The sequence below is a fragment of the Carcharodon carcharias genome, chromosome 4, assembly GCF_017639515.1.
Source record: "Carcharodon carcharias isolate sCarCar2 chromosome 4, sCarCar2.pri, whole genome shotgun sequence".
Taxonomy (NCBI): Eukaryota; Metazoa; Chordata; class Chondrichthyes; order Lamniformes; family Lamnidae; genus Carcharodon; species Carcharodon carcharias.
In genome coordinates, this window is record NC_054470.1 from 68313839 (window position 1) to 68334501 (window position 20663).

The 20663-nt window shown below is 42.2% G+C and overlaps 1 protein-coding gene across 2 annotated transcripts in view; it reads right to left on the bottom strand.

Moving 5' to 3' along the window:
- Positions 1-546: 546 nt before the first annotated feature.
- Positions 547-20663, bottom strand: part of LOC121277299 (CXXC-type zinc finger protein 5-like) — a 67022-nt gene continuing 46905 nt past the window's right edge. For both annotated transcript variants that reach the window (XM_041186585.1, XM_041186584.1), the window contains one exon: positions 547-2104. In XM_041186585.1, coding sequence (XP_041042519.1) covers positions 2057-2104 — 48 coding nt within the window. In that variant the 3' untranslated portion in view covers positions 547-2056. The remainder of the gene's footprint in view (positions 2105-20663) is intronic.

A 20663-nucleotide genomic window follows, 5' to 3' on the forward strand; every position in this document is an offset into this window, starting at 1 on the left:
CTGATCAGACCTTCAGCTTTGATCCAATTGCATGTAACTGGCTAAATGAGAGAACATTGTAATTTATTTTAACAAAACATTTTCACTAAATCAAGCAGGTTGCATGAATAAAACTATGGGTCTAATTTTGACTTTGTTCAAATTCAAAATGATCCCCATCCAAGAAAGGTCGTAGGCAAATCAAGGTTGTTTTCTTTAACTTTGGTGAATATCTTATTACTTCTTAAAGATGAGAAATGTGATAACTGAAACACTATTACCCAAAGCACCAACTGGAATTCCCTGGGGTGCTATACCACAACCAAATGCAGCCTTAACTTCCCTTGACTCCATAAGACCATAAGAAATAGGAGCAGAAATTAGGCTATTCGGCACATCGAGTCTGCTCCGCCATTCAATCATGGCTGATAAGTTTCTCAACCCCATTCTCCTGCCTTCTTCCCGTAACCTTTGATTCTCTTACCAATCAAGAACCTATCTATCTCGGTCTTAAATACACTCAATGACCTGGCCTCCACAGGCTTCTGTCGCAATGAATTCCACAGATTCACCACTCTCTGGCTAAAGAAGTTTCTCCTCATCTTTGTTCTAAAAGGTCTTCCCTTTACTCTGAAGGTGTGCCCTCGGGTCCTAGTCTCTCCTACCAATGGAAACATCTTCCCCACGTCCACTCCATGTCAACAAATTGCCGAAAACCCTGAAGCAAAACAGCATGCCCAACTAAACTATTGGGAAAATTTTCTTTGTTCCAAAAATCACACCAGTGGTCTCTTTATGTGAGACTCTGAGTACAATGCCCAGTTGGGGGCAACTTTTTCCATGCATCTGCACTCAGCAAGTGAGCGGGTTGAGATTTCTCAAAGTTATTGCTTGTCGAATGCTTGCTGTTAGTAAAAGCGAGAGAAAGGGTTTTGTTCTAGACATTGAAGCTGGACTGGTGCTCTGGGTTTCAGAGCTAAGAGGTCAGGGCAGTGGCCCACTAAACTGCCCCCTCATCCCCTTGTACTTCAATAATCTGGCACAGAACTGAAAGATTAAACAACCATTACAGGCACTTTCATCGTAAAGGAGTCATGAGGAGCATTCAATCTTATTTATGGAGGTAATTTTGCACTTTGGAAGTGGCCCTGCTAACTGCAGTGACACATTTTCTTCCTGTCAGAAGCTTGAAGGGAAGGTTTTGCTGACACCAGTTACTGGATGAAAATATACCTGAGTGTCTTCTGAGGTCAGTTGCTAATTCCTGATTAGGAATTACACAATGCCCCAAATGGCGGATTCTGCAAAGACCACTCGGCCTGTACTGTCACCAAAATGTATCTCTTTTTTAAAGAGAAGACCCTGTGAAGTATGTCTCTTTGCTGGTGGTGTGTAACAAATGTAACTGACGGCTAGGAGGGCAAGGGGATTTCATTACAACCAACGACCTCCTCCATCTCCCTGTGCCTCCTCCTATGCTGAACAGAATGGCCTTTACTACTCATCTGTTATTCAGTTGGTCCACTATTTTTGAAAACCAAATGGCCTTATAACAGCCCTGTTGGCTTCTTCAGTCAGTATGAAGAAACAGCTGATAACAGGCTGAGGAAGCAAGAGCTGGGAGCATGCTAAGAAATACAAACATGTTGCTAAACAAAGAGGAAAAAGAATTGGCTCTTAGTAAAACAGTTATATCCTTCACTAGCTTACAAATCATGCTCATTATCTATACAATTGCACTGCAGGTTATTGCTTAATCCCCATCTTTTAAAACAAGTTCTTTTTAATAAACAATAGCACTGGCCACAAATGCATACGTAATATGTTATAATGATTGTCCAGTTCTCTCCATCAAACAGTACAAGTTGCATTTTTGTACAATTCATCTCTAATAATACCAACACGTAGTTTTCACATAAAACCAAAGATGCTTAAAAAATACAATGTCCACTATGATAACAAAAAGGAACCACTGGCATAGAACTCATGCCTTGCGTTAGGAACACATGCAGAACACGTTCTCCACTTGTGAGGCAAATCACGTTCCATGAGGTTGTGAGGAGCTCCTCAATTACTCTCAGAAGAACCACCTGAAAGCTTCCCCTCCACCAGGGACGATTACCCTCTACAAAAGGGAAAGGAAGGAAAAGTTAGATTATCAATTAAAATAGAAATAAAAACCTGCCAACAATGAAGTTGTTGTTTTTGTATCTTCACAATTCCTTTCTTGGTGAATAGAGTGAAGTAGATTTGTAGCCTGATTAACAGTTTCACAGACTGTGATGTGAACACTTATTCCAGAACTGTAGCCATCTTCATACCAGCCCATAGGCTGGCTCGTCTTGTAAGATGAAAGGGATTTTGGGCTACAAGAACCCAAGGGGGGGTGGGGTGGAGGAGGTGGAGGATTGCCTACATCGACAACAGATGCAGGGAGCCCACTGGATGTCAACCCAGGATTCTGAGCCACAGCTTTGGTCTCCATTCACTGGGACTGTGTGTGCAGAGCACGGCTCGAACTTAGCAACTTCTGATTCAGCCACCAAGCCGAAGGTTCACTTTCAATGCTGAAGTCAAAGTAAAAAGCAGAAAATGCTGGTCAGTTAGTGTCTGTAAAATCAGGTTAAAGTTTTGAGTGTGTTCTTAAGTGAACTCTGGTGAAAGGCACACAGACAACAGGATATGGTCACCTACTTGGCTATGGTAGAGGAAGAGCAAGTTAGAGATTAGAAGCTCAACTCCCACCAAGGCAAATTTTGAAATAAATTCAACACATCTGGGCTAGCAGCAGAGAATGACCACTAAAGCTGCTGGATTTTTGTAAAAGGGTTTACTCATGATCGTTAGAAAAGAGAACGTGTCAGTCCTACCCAGTCTGGCCTATGTGTGATTCCAGGCCCACACAATATGGTTAACTTTTAATCCCCTCAGGACATGCAACTTGTGATGCACTGAAAACCCATTGGGAATCATTTTGATTTCATCACTGTACAAAAAGATGAAGCTCTTACACTGGGTTTAGTATTTAATGGAACAATTGCCCTAACCTCTAGAATCATTTTAATTCATTACTCAGTGTAGGATTAGCTGTTTTATGTTCCTTTTCTAAGGTTCACTAAATTACATAGAACATATAGCACAGAAACAGGGCAATCAGCCCAGCCAGTTGAATTCATATGCCACTCGAGCCTCCGCCCTCTAACTCTATTAGCATAACCCTCTCATTCTTTCTCCCTCTCGTGCTTAACTAGTCTCCCTAAAATCCATCTACACTATTCACCTCAACAATTCTCTCTGGCAACGAGCTCCACATTCTCACCACTCTCTGGGTAAAAAAGATTTTTCAGGATTTCCCATTTGATTACTTGTGACTAACTGATTGCCTCTAGCTTAATTTTTCCCCAGAAGCAGAAACACTCTGATGCTGCTGTATTAAAACATTTTGTAATTGTACAGATCTCTATTAGGTCACCCCTTGGACTTCACTTTTCAAGAGAAAAGTGACCCGGCCTCGCTGTTCATCCTTTCCTGAGAGATATAGCCTCTCTGCTGGTATCATTCTTGCAAATATTTTTGCACCCTCTCCAGTGCCTCTATCCTTTTCATAACAGGGCAAGCAGAATTGTGCACATTACTCCAAATGTTGTGTAGCCGAAGTTCAATACAAGTTTCGCATAACTTCTCTACTTTTCAATTCTATCCCTCTAGAAATAAACTCCAGTGGTTGGTTTGTTTTTTAAGGGCCTTTATGCTTACTGTCCTGGAGTTCAGAATTGCTCGCATCTTAAAAGGCTTCTTGGGTTTAATAGTGGACATATACAGCTTTCTTCATTAACAAAAATTGGGAGAAATTTTGATTTTTACAAGGGAGAAGAAACTGGGCAAGGTGTAAAATGAGCTGCCAATTCATTATGATTTCTTTATCACCCAAGACAGAAGTTAAAATTACTCCCATCATAATTACATGCAGTTCCTGTTATGCCAGTGTTAAAGGTGCCATACTGTGTGACACACAACAGCTGCTATTTTATAGTGAGAATATATTACCCTGAGATTGTGCAATCTGGCCACTGGGTTCCCATTAATTGACTAACATGCTTCTGAGATTCTATTTTGCCTACCAGTTTTCTCATATGTAACACATGCATTTCAACACAAAAAATAAAGATCTAATAATATATTTTTCACAATATCATTAAATTTATCTAATAACTTTTACGTGCCTTTTAATTCATTCATTAAAGTTTTAACTTGAAGACCTAAGCCTCTTCAAAGAGCCTGGGCTTGGAGTTGAAGCCTTTGTGCATGGCACTGACTGAATTTGATTTGTAAACTCTTAGCATGTGCATGGTGTATTGGTATCCTGCAGTGGTGCAATATTTTTCTTCAACTTTCAATTCATTTTAAAAAACAAGAGGACACATATAACAAAAGCTTTACTGAGGTAATATTTATTTTCAGTGTTTTTTTTTAAAGGGGAGGGCTTGACAAGCGAGAGGAAAAATGACAGTGGTCAGTCTGATTACACAGCTATTGCTGTGTTTGTCCGTGTGAACAATGACTACTGTAAGTGTATCAAGCTGAGGGAATGGGTGTGAGAGAGAGAGAAAGAGAAACTGGAATGGGATGGACTGGGAAGGGAAAAACTGCCAAGCAACTGCCTCTTCCATTATTGCTACTTACAAAAAGAAATGCATTGACTTTTGAAGTCAACTAGTTATCCCCACCTCTGTGCTGCTGTGAGGTTGATCTAAATACATACCAAAAGATTATAGAGACAGATGGGAAAAAGGTAGACTGAGGGAAAGGCAAAAAATAGTTTCTTTCCACATTCTATCTTGACTTATCTTTTTAAGAAAATTGAAAATCAAACAAAGACACAGGCAGAAATTTTCTGGTCCTGCCTTGGGGAGGGGCCGGAAAATTCTCGCTTCAGAGTTGGGGTGCAGGTTACGGAGTTGTGAGGGGGGTGAAGCAGAGGGAAAAATAGCAGAAGAGAATGAAAGGAGGAGGGGAGAAGGAATGTAAAAATGGGCCTGTGAAGGAGGGAAAAATGGGAGGGGAACGAGGGGCTATCAACATGTTTTCAAAGTTGGTGAACAGAATGCAACAGCAACAACAGAAAAGCCACTGATGCATGCCTAACAAGACAAGCTACTAAGAATTCTGCTAGAGATTACAATACATGGTGATGTGCTCAGTCAGGGAGAAAAAAAAATATGAAAAAAGATTGGAATGGATTTTCAATTGGGTTGGGAACCAGAAATGCGGGTTAGTTCTGAGTTCTGACCTTGCATGGTGTGCTTTAGGCAAGCCCACACTTCAGGTAATTACGGCAAAGGAATGGGCTCGCCACTCAATCATGAACTCCAAAGGGAGCCTTCCAGCACAGTGACTGGCAGCCCCTCCAACCAAGGTGGGAGCTGCCAATCTGAAGATGGATTTTGCGAGGGAGAGGCTGTGTAAGATTGTTTTTATTTTTCAAAATGCCAGCAGCCTGGCCATGATACTGGGGGGGGGGGAGCGCGCAACTTCTCCAGAGATGGCCAACAACTGCAGCTGTGGTCCCCCAGTTGTTATGGGGTCTGGGACTGGGGTCCTTCGTTTGATCTGTAACTCCCCCAACCCATTTCAAAAACGGGCTCATAGGGGAGGTTTTTCCCCTCGTCGGGATGGCGCAGCGGGCGGGCCTGGGAGCAGCCACATAACGGTCCACCGTCCACAATTGGGCCCCGAATGCGGTTTCACGCTGGTTAGCCAATTAACAGCCAGTTAACTGGGTGCTGAAATACTCAGCGCTGACTGGGGGGCCGGGTGCAGAAGTCAGCGCATGCACGTGGGTGTGCTCAGTGAAAGCTCCCTGAAGGCACTGAGCTGCCTCAGGGAGCGGAAGATTTTTCACATGAGAAATAAAGTTTTTTGGAAAAAGAAAAACATGTCCCCTCATATGACTCTGTTCTAAAAATGTATATTTTATTTTTAATTAACATCGGAAATCTCATCCCACCCTTGAGTGAGGTTTCCTCAAAAATCCAAAGGCCGCTTGATCTATTCGCCCACCCGCCAACCATAAGGTTGGATAGGCAGGGGAAAAATTCCATTTAATTAATTGATTAATGGGCTTAACAGCCCTCTTAATTGTCGATGGGCACTGCCAACTTCCATGCGCACCCGCTGACTGAAATATCGTACATTATTCCACATTCATGTGTTTCCATAGCGACTGGGTAAAATATTTGCTTTTGTTTAGGGAATACAATGAGGTAATGAAGATGCAATTAAAAGGATTATTAGTAATTATGAATCAATAGAGAGGGAGGGTGGGGATGAGAAAAAGGAGGGCATAGGAAAGTGGACAGGAAGGGGAAGGGGAAAAAGAGATGGGAGGAAGGGGGAAGGGGAGGTGGAAAAGGTAAAATGGAAGCAGGAGGAGAAAGGTAGGGGAAGGGTGTGGGGAGATTGAGGTGGTAAGGGAAGGGGAGAGGAGAGGTTAGGGGGAGATTGGAAGAGGGGAAGAAGTAAGGAAATGGAAAATGGAGGGATGCATAGGAAAGTAGAGTGAAAAAAGGGAAAATGGGGAGGGAGGGAGGTATCAAAGGGGAGGTAGGGTTGAAGAGGAAAGCAGATGTGTAAAGGATGGTGAGGAGGAGAGGTGAAGGGGAAAAACAGGAGGGCTCTAAGAAAGGGGAAGGAACAAGCATGGAGGGAGACATGTGTGATTGGGATCTGAGGAAGGAAAGGAGCCACTGAGGATGACATTTCTCCCCCTCATCCCAAATCCAGCCTGAAGTCTTCAATGGCCGGTAGCTCCATTCAAGCCATGTCCTTTCCAACAGAAAGGAAAGAAACAGAAGGGGACAGAAAGGGAAGTACAAAGAACTAATAGAATAGAATCACAGGGTGGAATTTAATTACCCCAGTGGCAAGTTTAGAGGCGGGCGCGAGCTAGAAGCACTGCTGTCTTCCCGCCTCTGCTCCGATTAAGTCGGGTGGGAAGGTTCCTGAGGCCTTCTGGCCCAGGTGCTAATTGAGGCCCTTAAATGGGCAATTAATGCCACTTAAGGAACTCATCTCGCCACTGCAGGTATTCAACCAATGGCAGGTGGGAGAGTTGCCATGTGGGAAGCCCGAAAAGCAAACCAAACACAGTGCAAGTCTTGAATCACGGACTGATTTGCCACAGGAATAGTTGAGGCAGAAACCATGCCTTCTTAAAGTGAAAGTTGGATAAATATTTCATGCAGAGGAGATGCAAGGATATGGGGAGTGGACAGAGTAGTTGGCTTAGTTTTAGGTTGCCTCAGCAAAAAAACCAGCACAGACACAACGTGCTGAATGGCCTCCCTTTTTGTGCTGTAAACACCTAGATTTAAACTGCCTTGTAAAGAATACTGGCACAATCCTACAAGTAGCAGTACTGTATGGAGTATTAGAACCATCCTATAAGGAATATAAGTAGAGTATTACACTGTCCTGTACGAGTATTAACACTACAATATTAGTACTGTAAAATTATTAGTACTGTAAGGAGTATTAGCCTCACCTTCCAAGCAGTTTTAATATATCTATAAAGGTTACAGGTACTGTTCTGTAAACAGTATCTCGCTCCCAAGTATTATTACCTGCATTAATACCTGCAGTTACAAAGGTCAATGCTGCTATACACTGATTAAATAAGGTAAATTACTCAATTGTTTTGTGATAACTGCTACATCTCCACTGAAGTTTGCAATATTGCAACATTCAAATCATTACAATTAATGGGCAGGAAAAACAGAAGAATCTTTACCCCAAAAGGCCATAATTTGCTAGGGTAGGGCATCTAGCAATATCTGCCGTTAGTTAGACTGGCCCTTGCATGGTTAGGTTTGTTAAATTTTTGTGACAAGCTGCTGAAAGTGTGAGCTGTTAACATCACAGCAAGAGAAAGAGGGTACCTGGGACCCAAAAGAATGGGGAAAGCAAGTGTGTATCTCTTTAAATAATCAGATTAAAGGATTCTGAAATGAACAGCAGAAGGACTGAGAGCCAAATTTGCGCTCCCGCATCAGGAACACAGAGTTGGGAAATTCCTGACTCCACAAACCTGACTCGTGCATAAGTGTCCCATATGGTCGGGTTTTTGTTCTGGGGGTTGGGGTGGTGCTAAATGGAGTCAGGCCTGCCGCCCCCTGAAACAGTATGAAGGCCTCCACAGGGGTTGTTGGGTGCTAAGGCAGCCTGTTTAAACGGCCCGCTTCGGTGATCTAGGATTTTGTTCCAGTTGTAACAGAAAGAACAAAATAAAAAGCAGCCCTCTAGCTCTCACACCCCCTCATCCCCCACACACTCCCCATGTCCCAGCTATGCCAACTCATGCCACCTCATGCACCCAACCTACCCCCATGGTCTCTCATACTCTCCATGCCAACCAATGCCCCTCTATCCACCTTCCATGTCAAATCAGTGCCAACTTATGCCACTCCATGACCCCCACACATCCCCATAGCCCTTTGTAAGCCCCATCTTCAGTCGTTTCATCAATGACCTTCCTTCCAGCATAAGGTCTGAAGTGGGGATCTTCACTGATGATTGCACAATGTTCAGCACCATTCGCGACTCCTCAGATACTGAAGCAGCCCATGCCCAAGTGTAGCAAGACCTGGACAATATCCAGGCAAGTAACATTCGTGCCACACAAGTGTCAGGCAATGACCAGCTCCAACAAGAGAGAATCTAAACATTGCCCTTTGACGTTCAAAGGCATTACCACAGCTGAATACCCCACTATCAACATCTTGGGGGTTGCCATTGACCAGAAACTGAACTGGACTAGCCATATAAATACTGTGGCTACAAGAACAGGTCAGAGGCTGGGAATCCTGCAGCGGGTAACTCGCCTCCTGACTCCCCAAAGCCTGTCCACCATCTACAAGAAATAATCCAGGAATGTGATGGAATACTCTCCACTTGCCTGGATGAGTGCAGCTCCAACAACACCCAGGAAGCTTGACAGCATCTAGGACAAAGCAGCCCACTTGATTGGCACCCAATTCATAAAAACATTCACTCCCTCCACCACCAACGCATATTGGCAGGAGTGTGTGCCATCTATAAGATACACTGCAGAAACTCACCAAAGCTCCTTAGACAGCACCTTCCAAACCCACAACCACCACCACCTAGAAGGATAAAGGCAACAGACACATGGGAACACCACCACATGGAAGATCCCCTCCAAGCCACTCACACCCTGACTTGGAAATATATCGCCATTCCTTTACTGTCACTGGGTCAAAACACTGGAACGCCCTCCCTAACAGCACTGTGGGTGTACCTACACAACATGGACAGCAGCGGTTCAAGAAGGCAGCTCACCACACCTTCTCAAGGGCAATTAGAGATGGACAATAAATGCTGGCTTAGCCAGCAATGCTCGCATGCCATGGATGAATAGAAAAATGCCAGAATAGTGCCAACACATAACTCCCAATCATCCCAATAGCCTACAATAGCCCCATGATACCTCATACCACACCCACCAACTTTTGCTCTTACATCCTCCATGCCAACTCACCCAGTATCCCACCATGGGCAGACTTTAGGAGCCATGCTAAGATAAAATAAAATGAGGTTCTAAGTATCTACTACAGACTTCCCTATATTTAAAAAAACTCTCATTGATAAAAACCTATTCAATTCATTTAAATCCCTTCAAGTACTTAATCCCTAATAAAACAAACATTTGTATCATAACCCCACATCAAAGACATCTAATCTCTTTATAACCACGTAGAGCTATCAATTAAACTGTGAACTTACAGTTGTATGATAATGATAGATAATCGTAGGTTGTGGAAGCAGTCAAGCAGCACTAATCCTATAATGACAACCCTCAGGCTTATGTCGACAAACAGCTCATGAAATTGCAATCTCCAATTTCTTTCAACCGCGAACTGATTTTTTTTCAAAAACTTAAAGGGCAGAGGATTAAAATGACAGTGTGACAGTTCTACAGATCTTATCAATTTTTATGCACATTCATGTCTATGCTAAGCAATCCCAAAAGGTACCAGACCTCTCTCAGAGGGGTACCTGACCTTGTCAAAAGGGTATCTAATCTCTCCAAAGAACTCCAACAAGTTTAGATCTTTTGTTCAAATGTCTAAAGCCCATGAGTCATGTTTCAGAAAGCTGGGTGACCAAAATTGCTACAGATTGAAGGCACTTGCACTTTTGAATATGCAGTTGCCTCTGTAACCCACATATGAGCTAAGTATGTTCTGTCCCATTTCCAGCCCCCCTCCTCCAACACATTCCACACCCCCAGCAAAAATGGCGGGAGTGAGGGACGAATTTCTATAATTGGGGCTCCACTGCCATTTTGACTGATGTGCAGAGCTCTTCCAAATCGACAAAATTTGGGCCAGAGAAGGTAATGTAAAATAAGGTGGGTAAATTCAATGTCAAATTAGGTACAGAAAGAGAAATTAAGAGAGGGAAAGAAAGATCGGATTAAGAGAATAAGAGAAAAAGATGAGAAACAAAAAGTAAACTTTTATTTTTAATTTTACAATTTTAAAACTTTTAACAAGTTAAAATGTGAAGGAGTAAAAGTGCACACACTTTAATCTTTCAGTGCCAGTGTGGTTGATTTGCGATAAGTAACACTTATCACATCATTAAAAAGAGTACTTAGTCTGAAAGGGACAAGTGAATGACCTGGCAAGTTTCTTTCATATATACTGAACTACAGCAACTTAATGCCGTTGAATGCATTTCAATGATGAGGCATGATGCCACCCCAACATACTCGGCACTGTCTCTAGATAGGACTCTGCCCTTCTGGAAATATTTGAAGAATATAAGAACATAAGAACTTTGAGCAGGAGTAGGCAATTCAGCCCCTCGAGCCTGCCCCGCCATTCATTACGATCATGGCTGATCTCAGTTCGGCCTTAACTCCAATTTCCCGCCCTCTCCCCATAACCTTTCAACCCAGCGTCCCGGCATCCACTGCACTCTGAGGTAGTGAATTCCACAGATTCACAACCCTTTGCAGCAAAAATCACAACCAGAAACAACCTGCTAACCAAATTTGCTGCATCCACATGGAGTGCTGCTTCCACAGCACTCCAGACCCCACTTGTCCTATCATATACCTCAGCAGAGTACCGTGCACCTGTCTGGCAAAGTTCATAACACATATATCTTGTTGACACTCAACGGAATGCATCATAACTGGATCTCTCCACTTAACACCTCTCCCTGGCTTCCTGTCCTTGCAAATATCACTTAAACACACATCCACTGACTGATGAAATCCCACAAGCTGGCTGAAACCATCTGTACTGAACCTCACTTTCCACTCCATGATGACCTGTTCAACCCACCTACTGCCCGCCTTGCATCTTGTCGCCCCATATGGAGCACCTTTCTTGAGCAAGATCTACCAGCAAACATCCTTTGGGTCAAGGAATGGGAAACACAGGAAGTCACTAACAAGTTCCTTGTGACAAACCCCATCTGTTGAATGGCTTTGAACTGCCATGGCGACAGTGGTCCTTGCTAAATAGGTTCAGGACAAGCCAGGGCCCCTTTGCAGCCAGCCTCCACTGCTGGGGCCTCAGTACAAACCCCTAATGCACTTGTGGAAAGACACAAACGATGGTGCACATTACCGAGGAGTGTCACCTCTACAGACTAAGTGGTGGAATAATCACCATAAATTCAGTTAATCAGGCAGCTATCGTTTCGCTTCGCAGATTTGGATTTGCTAAATAAATAAATGATGAAGCAACTAGCGAGATGACATATTTGTGAAGCTCATGCTGTAATGGCACAATCTGAACAGCAACTTTTGGATTTTCAAGTTTACATCTTTTGCATCAGTTTTCACGGTGGAGGACAATAGTGCCACCCCAATAGTAACAGGTAGTGCAGAGGGTATAGAGAAGGAGAAACTTAGAACAATCACCATCACTAGAGAAAGAGTCCTGAGCAAACTATTGGAATTAAAGGGTAACAAGTCCCCAGGACCTGATGGCCTACATCCCAGGGTCTTAAAGAAAGTGGCAGCGGAGATAGCAGATGCATTGGCGATAATATTCCAAAATTCCCTGGATTCTGGAAAGGTTCCAGTGGACTGGAAAAATGCTAATATAACGTCCTTATTCAAAAAGGGGGGGAAGCAGAAAGTAGGAAACTTTGGGAAACGTTGGGAAATTGTTGGAATCCATTATTAAGGAAGTAGTAATGGGGCATTTGGAAAGTCAAAATGCAATCCATCAGAGTCAGCTTGGTTTTATGAAGAGTAAATCATGTTTGACTAATTTGCTAGAGGTCTTTGAAGATGTAACAAGCAAAGTCGATAATGGGGATCCTGTAGACATAGGATATCTGGACTTCCAGAAGGCCTTTGATAAGGTGCTGCACAAAAGATTAATACACAAGATAAGATCACACAGAGTTAGGGGTAATATATTAGCTTGGACAGATGATTGGCTAACCAACAGAAAGCAGAGTCAGGATAAATGGGTCTTTTTCTGGATTGCAAGCTGTAACTAGTGGGGTCCCTGGGCCCCCACTATTTACAATCTATATTAATGACTTGGATTCAGAGATAAAAGGTACTATAGCTAAATTTGCAGATGACACCAAAATAGGTGGGAAAGTAAGCTGCAATGAAGAAATAAGAAATTTACAAATAGATATGGACAGGTTAGGTGAATGGGCCAAAATTAGGCAGATGGAGTTTAACGTGGATAACTGTGAGGTTATCCATTTTGGTTGGAAGAATAAAAAGGCGACTTATTATTTAAATGGAGAGGAACTTCAGAATGCTTCAGTGCAGAGGGATCTGGGTGTCCTCGTGCATGAATCGCTGAAAGCTAGTATGCAGGTACAGTAGGTAATATGGAAGGCAAATGGAATTTTGGCATTTATTGCTAAAGGAATAGAGCATAAAAATAGGGAAGTGTTGTTGCAACTGTACAAGGCATTGGTGAGGCTGCACCTGGAGTACTGTGCACAGTTTTGGTCCCCTTACTTGAGGAAGGATGTAGTTGCATTGGAGGCAGTTCAGTGGCCTGAACCTCTAGAGGAGGTTCACTAGATTGATTCCAGAGATGCGGGGCTTGTCTTATGAGGAGAGAATGAGCAGTTTAGACCTATACTCGCTAGAGTTTAGAAGGATGAGAGGAGAACTAATTGAGGTAGATAAGATGCTAAAGGGGAGAGACAAAATAGACGTGGAGCAGACGTTTCCCCTTGTGGGGCATTCTAGAATGAGAGCCCATAGTCTTGGCTAAAGGGTGGTAGATTTAAATCAGAGATGAGGAGGAATTACTTTTCTCAAAGGGTTGTGAACCTGTGGAATTCACTACCTCAGAGTGCAGTGGATGCCGGGACGCTGAATAAATTTAAGGAGATAGACAGGTTTTAATTAGTAATGGGTTGAAAGGTTATAGGGAGAGGGCGAGAAATTGGAGTTGAGGCCGAAACGAGATCAGTCATGATTGTATTGAATGGCGGGGCAGGCTCGAGGGGCTGAATTGCCTACTCCTGCTCCTAGTTCTTATGTTCTTGCTTGAAGCTCCCATAACATTTACGCAAAAGCAAGTGTCATACACCACCTTGTTATTTTGCCAGTGAATTATGCCCCCTTAATCCTTTGGGTAGTTAATGTCCTTCAAATAGCTGCTTTCAAAATAGTAATCACTACCTCTGTAGTAATGTGAGAACTTACCAAGGATGGTTAATGCTGAGAGAAACATTGACTTTTCCACTACAATTTCACATGCAGCCATAGCTAAGTGCTGCATGAGTAGCAAGAGGGCCAATTATGACACAATCTTGTGCACAAGCATGCTGCTGAAACTCTCCAAACAGTGTGAAAACTCTACAACTAATTAACTCCCTGATCAGCAACCGACAGTTCCATGTGTACCTTGGAGATCAAACTGAGCTTATATTCTCCGGAGTTTAGAAGAATGAGAGACAATCTCATTGAAACTTACAAAATTTTGATGGAGCTTGATAGGGTGGATGCTGAGAGATTGCTTTCATTGGTCGGGGAATCAAAACACGGGGGCACAGTCTCAGGATAAGGGGTCGATCATTTAGGACTGAGATGAGGAGAAATTTCTTCACTCAAACGGTTATGAATCTTTGGAATTCTCTACCCACGAGGGTTGTGGATGCTCCATCATTGAATACATTTAAGGCTACGATAGACAAATTTTTGGCTCCTCAGACAATTAAGGGATATGGTGAGCGGGCAGGAAAATGGAGTTAAAGCCCAAGATCAGCCATGATTGTACTGAATGGTGCAGCAGACTTGATGGGCCACCTGGTCTATTGCTGCTTCTATTTCTTATGTTCTTATCAAATCAGCCACCCATGCATAACCAACAACAGGCTCCATCAAGATCAGTCCTTCCACTGGCTCTGTTCATCATATATACCAGTGATCCCTCTCCGACAAAGTCACTGCTCTTTGCATATGCTGCAACTTGGCTCTTGCTTTTCAGGCCAAAGAACTTTAGTACATTAAGAAAAGACCTACTGAAGATCTATGTTCTCTGAAAACCTACTTCAGAAAATGGAGACTTCAGCCAAACACTTCCAAGACTATTGCTTCAGCCTTCCACCTGAACAACCCGAGGGCCAGGGAAGAACTTTATGTCCAGTTCTGTGGCCAACCAATCACTTACAACTCAATGACAAAATTGCTTGGTATCACTCTTGACCACACATTGGCCTACTAATAACACCTCCAGAACACCGGAGCCGAGATCAAGACTAGAATGAATGTTATACAGAAACTGGTGGGTACCACCAGGGGCAGCAGAGCCAACACACTATGCACTTCTTCACTTGCCCTGGCTACCCAACAGCAAAATGCTGCTGCTCAACCTGGCGCAGGAGCTGCCAACAAACGTGGTAGATATCCACCCCCAGGAAGTCATGAGGACTATTTCGGGGTGTTGAGACCAACACAGCTCGAGTGGCTTCCTGTGCTAGCACCCACTGAACCTCCTGATGTCCTCAGGGAAATATCCTCCTCAAAAAACACCACCGGCTGATAGCGAACGAAGCACTCCTATTTACTGAGGACCTCAAAAAACCCCATGTATTCGTGTGAAATCCCTTAGTCCCGACTGGGACACACTCCACTCCCCACAAACTAACAACAGCCATACCTCTTAATGGTGCGCCACCAGGTTGACTTCAAACATCATCAATCGCAACCTGGTAACTGACCCGAGCGGTGAAGTTGCAGGTTTTTAAGCTTAAATAATACAAATATGAGGGCACGAAAGCAAATCTAGCTAAAGTGAACTGGCAAATGAGGTTCAGGGATAGATCAATTAAGTTCAGTGGCAGACATTTAAAGGGATATTTCAGAATATGCAGAATATATACATTCCAATGAGAAAGAAAAAAATCCCAAGTGAAGGGCCCACCAACTGTGGTTAACTAAAGAAGTTAAAGACAGTATCAAATTTAAAGAAAAAGCATATAATTATGCAAAGACAGGTGGCAGGTCAGAAGATTGGAAAGAATATAAAGAACAGCAAAGAATGACAAGATTAATAAGGAGGGAAAAATTAGTGTACGAGAGAAAGCTAGCTAGTGATATAAAGATGGCTAGTAAGAGTTTCCATAGATATTTAAATAAGAAAAGGGTTAACGAGGTGAGCATTGATCCTACAGAAAGTGTCTGGAGAACAGATAATGGAAATGGGAGATGGTGGATGAATTCAACTGGTATTTTGCTTCAGTCTTCACGATAGAGGACACAAGTAACATCACAAAAATATCTGTAAATCAGGAAACGGATGGGAACAAGGAACTCAGGAAAATTACAATTACCAGGAAGTGGTATTGAGCAAATTGTTGGGGCTGTGGGCTGACAAATCCTCAGGTCCAGATGGAATTCACCCTAATGTTTTGAAAGAAGTGGCTAGTGAGATAGTTGATGAATTGGTTTTAATTTTCCAAAATTCTTTAGCTTCAGGAAAGGTTCCATTAGATTGGAAAATAGCAAATGCAACTCCTTTGATCAAAAAGGGAGGGATATAGAAAGAAGGAAACTACAGGCCAGTTAGCCTAACATCTGTCATGGGGAAAATGTTAGAAGCTATTATTAAAGATGTTATAGCAGGGCACTTAGAAAAATTCAAGGCAATCGGGCAGAATCAACATGATTTGTGAAAGGGAAATCATGTTTAACCAATTAATTGGAGTTCTTTGAAGGAGTCACATATGCTGTGGATCAAGGGGATCTAGTGGATGTACTATACTTATCAAATGCCTTCTGGAAATATAAAGTGTCTTGACAGGGTGGGTGTGGAGAGGATGTTTCCTCTTGTGGGAAAATCTATAACTAGGGGTCACTGTTTAAAAATAAGGAGTCACTCATTAAAGACAGAGATGAGAATTTTTTTCTCTCAGAGACTCGTGAGTCTTCGGAAATCTCTTCCTCAATAGGCAGTGGATATTTGAATATTTTTAAAGCAGAGCTCGGTAGGTGGTAAAAGGCTACCGGGGGTAGGCAGGAATGTGGGGTTGAGATTACAAGTAGATTAGCCACGATCTTATTGAAAGGCAGAGCAGGCTCAAGGAGCTGAGTGGCCTACTCCTGCTCCTAATTCATATGTTCATATGTAACCTGCCGTGGAAAATAAGGACAACCCTCAACCACTTAAGGACAAGCCAGAGCAAGTGAAACGTGAGGAAATTGTGATTGTGGCCATCCAAGTCAGACCACCCCGGTGCCCTAAGAGATCCATTACCGAGGCCAACACAACCATTCACACTACATCAGCTGAAGCTGTTGAATGCATTGTTAACCTTGACATCAAATTATAATTGTTTCCCTAGCCATTCGAATAAAATAAAATTAGGGGACAACCTGACTAAAGCAAGCTGACTTTTTCTGCCTTACATACTGTCCAGCTGCTATGAATTTTAACACAAACTGAACAATGTCTAATTATCATGCCATCCGCTCTCCTTTAAAAACATTAATGAGTAACATAAGCAGCAGGCAGAATGAGTGACATTTGAGGGAGGAGACAGAAGCCTGGAGGGTAAATTATTATTCGTGGCTCAGTGTAGTACTCTCACCTCTGAGGCAATAGATTGTGGGTACAGATCCCACTCCAGAGACTTCAGCACAAAAATATCACTGACTCTTCAATGCTAAACTGTGGGAATGCTGAGATGCTGGTACAGCTATATTTTGCTGGCACAGGATAACGATGCGGATGGCCCACGTGCACGCAGCACTCCAGCCCATGCCAGTTCCATTGTGGGGGTGGGCAATCCACCTGTCTTCACAACCCCATCAGCCTGCACCTCCCTGCCAACCTCCAAACAATTTTTGTGCAGTCAGGCCCCTTTCATAATACCTGTTTCATAGCATCTCAAGAGGAGTCGTGAACCACAGTCCCAAGTGGAGAACCAAAAAAAGTCACCTGCTCCTGGAATTCTTTCAATGACAGGCTTTGAAATACAAAAAAACTCTGTTCTTTCAACTTCAATGGTTAGATATTATCAAGTAGATGTGTTTTAACTGCAGTGATTGATTATAGGACTCTGCCTGCAAAGTTGACTATTACACTGACCTGCATGGTGTAAGTATTGAGATGAATTAGAGTACTTTTCCCATTGTTAAAAGTGCTATTATGCATTCAAAACTGAAGAAAACACTGGAGTGCCATAATCTGAAGTGATTTAAATCTCCTCAGCCCTTTAAAATTGAAAAAAAGTCTGTAGCTTTCACTTAGAGAGAAAAAAACACCTGCTCTTGGAGAGCATTGATTGACAGGTCATCTGATGTCACTTAGGAAAAAACCATAGCCATCTGTTTTTTTTCAATTTCAATAGGCTTCATTGTCTGGAACTACAATGGCTTGTTTTGATAGCTGGGGCTGTATGAATGTTTGGCTGAGTTAAAAAAACTCCAGGATCACTTATCTCAGCAAAGGGATTGCGTTCACATTTTGATTGACAGTTGGAAGAGGTTATTAAATGATTATCTGTCTTTGATGTAGTTAGTGAAATAGATAAAAGCAAAAAACTGCGGATGCTGGAAATCCAAAACAAAAACAAAAATACCTGGAAAAACTCAGCAGGTCTGACAGCATCTGCGGAGAGGAATACAGTTAACGTTTCGAGTCGGAATGACTCTTCATCAGAATTACAATGAAATAGAAATAGAAGTTTGTTTTTAAAACAGATTAATCACTTGAGGGGTTTTTTGAATGGCTTTTATGAATGAGTTTTTTTCAGTATGAAGTATGTTTGAATGAGAGCTCTATTAGATTATTAGTTTATTTTTTTTTCATTTCCATTTCAAAAACATGGCTCCTGAGGTCTGCCCATAGTGGATACTGTGTGATTAGCTATAGAAGATACATAGTAGCATGAGTCATAATTCAGCCAATAGTCCAGTAAATAGAGGCAGGCATTCTAGCCCACCGGCCTCACCATCTGCCTGCCTCGGACCTGCCTCTGGAGGTGGCAGGCCTGAATCCATTCCTCACCCACCTCTCTGGAATGAAAATATGGCAGGCAGGGTGCTATTTAAAGGAGACGGGTAGGGAAGTTACCCGACTTAAGCTTCCCGCCTCCTCCATAAAATCTGTCTTCAGCATGATTAGCTAAGCCAATGTCCCGTCTGCCTTCTCAAATGGACTTAAAAGGTCCCTGGCACTATTCAAAGAAAGGAGTTCTCCCTGGTATCCTAGATAACATTTATCCCTCAGTCAACATAATTAAACCAAAAAAAAATGATCTTGTCATTTATTTTATTGCTGTCTGTGGGAAGTTGTTTTACATAAATTGGCTACCATGATTCCTGTATTCCAACAGTTACTTTACTTCAAAAGTATTTAATTGGCTGTAAAGCCCTTTGAGACATTCTGAGGTAGTTAAAGGCACGATAGAAGTGTAAGTTCTTTCTTTTGCATATATACTGGGAATGTGCCAACTCTTTGGCATTGAGGGACTACCATGTTTTTACCTCATCAAGGATGTGCTCACTGATGTGGTAAAATCCTCTACAAAATAATTTCCCCTAATCTCTCTCCCCGCTCTCTGAAAATTGATGATCCTCAATGCCTTCCCAGGAGGAAATAAGTATTTTCCTATTCAGCCAGTTAAAACCTTCAGACTTTTAAAAACCTTTTCTAGTTCCGTAGCAATCATCCCAGCATCCCAATTCCCTCCTCAGAACTATCATCCTGGTGAATCTATACTGAGCACTCTCTACGGTTTTAATGTCCTTCCTATAACTGCACTCTATGGAGTAACCAATGTTTTGTACAAATTTATCATTATTTTTAAAAATCTTGTACTCTACTGCCCGGTTTATAAGTCCAAAATACTATAAGCCTTTTTTTTAATGACTTTATTTACTTACACATGCCCCACAGGGAATTATATCTTTACATCCCTAGATCTCTCTGTTAGTTGACATCCTTCAATGCCTTTCACTGAGTGCATACTCTATTCCATTTTTCTTACCCACATTAAATTATCTGCCCTTCTATCAGCGCATTCCACTAACCCATTTATATCTTCCTGAAATACAAACTGTAAATGCTGGCTCAGTTTATAAATTACGGGTAGTTCCTTTCTAGACCTGTGGTGGAATATCTAAAAATCCAGGAATTTTGGGTGACTCTTTTCTGGTAAAAATAAAAAGTGCTGTTGGTGTGTGTCTATTTGTAAGTCCATTTGAAAACAGTTGCCGGTTTGAAACTCCTAAGAATGTGAAAACATCAGTTAGTATTTCCCAGAAATAGTATCAATTATTTCATACTCTGGAAGGAGGTGGTGGCGTATTGTCACTGGGCTAGTAATCCAGAGCCTAGAGCAATGTTCTGTGGACCTGGGTTGGAATGCCACCATGGCAGATGGTGATATGTTAATTCAATTTTAAAAATCTGGAATTAGAAGTCTAATGATGACCATGAAACCATTGTCGATTGTTGTAAAAACCCTTCAGGTTCACTAATGTCCTTTAGGAATGAAATCTGCCATCCTTACCTGGTCTGGCCTACATGTGACTGCAGACCCACAGCAATGTGGTTGACTTTTAAAGGCCCTCAAGGGAAATTAGGGATGGCCTAGCCAGCGATGCCCACATCCCAAGAACAAATAATTTTTAAAAATCGCCTTCAACAGCGGTAAGCAATTCAAGGAAAACAATTACCATCTGCTCTTTTAAATTTATTTACAAAGAGTTTTAGGCACCCACTTATTGTCCAAAATATGTGAACAGTGAAACCTAATTTCTACTCCATTATCTTTTGTTACTTTGCCCCCTCAAGGACTTAGGTGGAGGATACCCACTTTATTGGAGGATATCCACTTTATTGGAATATAGAGCTTTATTATGTGACTGTTTCTTATGTGTTTGTAAATCTTCTGTAAAACAAACTTGCTCGATACTTTAAACTTAAAACAAGAACTGATGGCGGCACTAGTCCTAGCTGAAAGTGATTATCAGGTAGTGCTTGCTTCCTTGACACATTACCAAAAGCTTACAAAGGGCTCCATGTGATTACAGATACAAACTCATGAGAAGTTGGGACCCATTAGTATGATCCAAGATAGAATAAGATGGTTTAAATCCAGCCAATAACTGAATGGAAGAAAGATATAAACAGCCAATCATGACTGAATAGCTT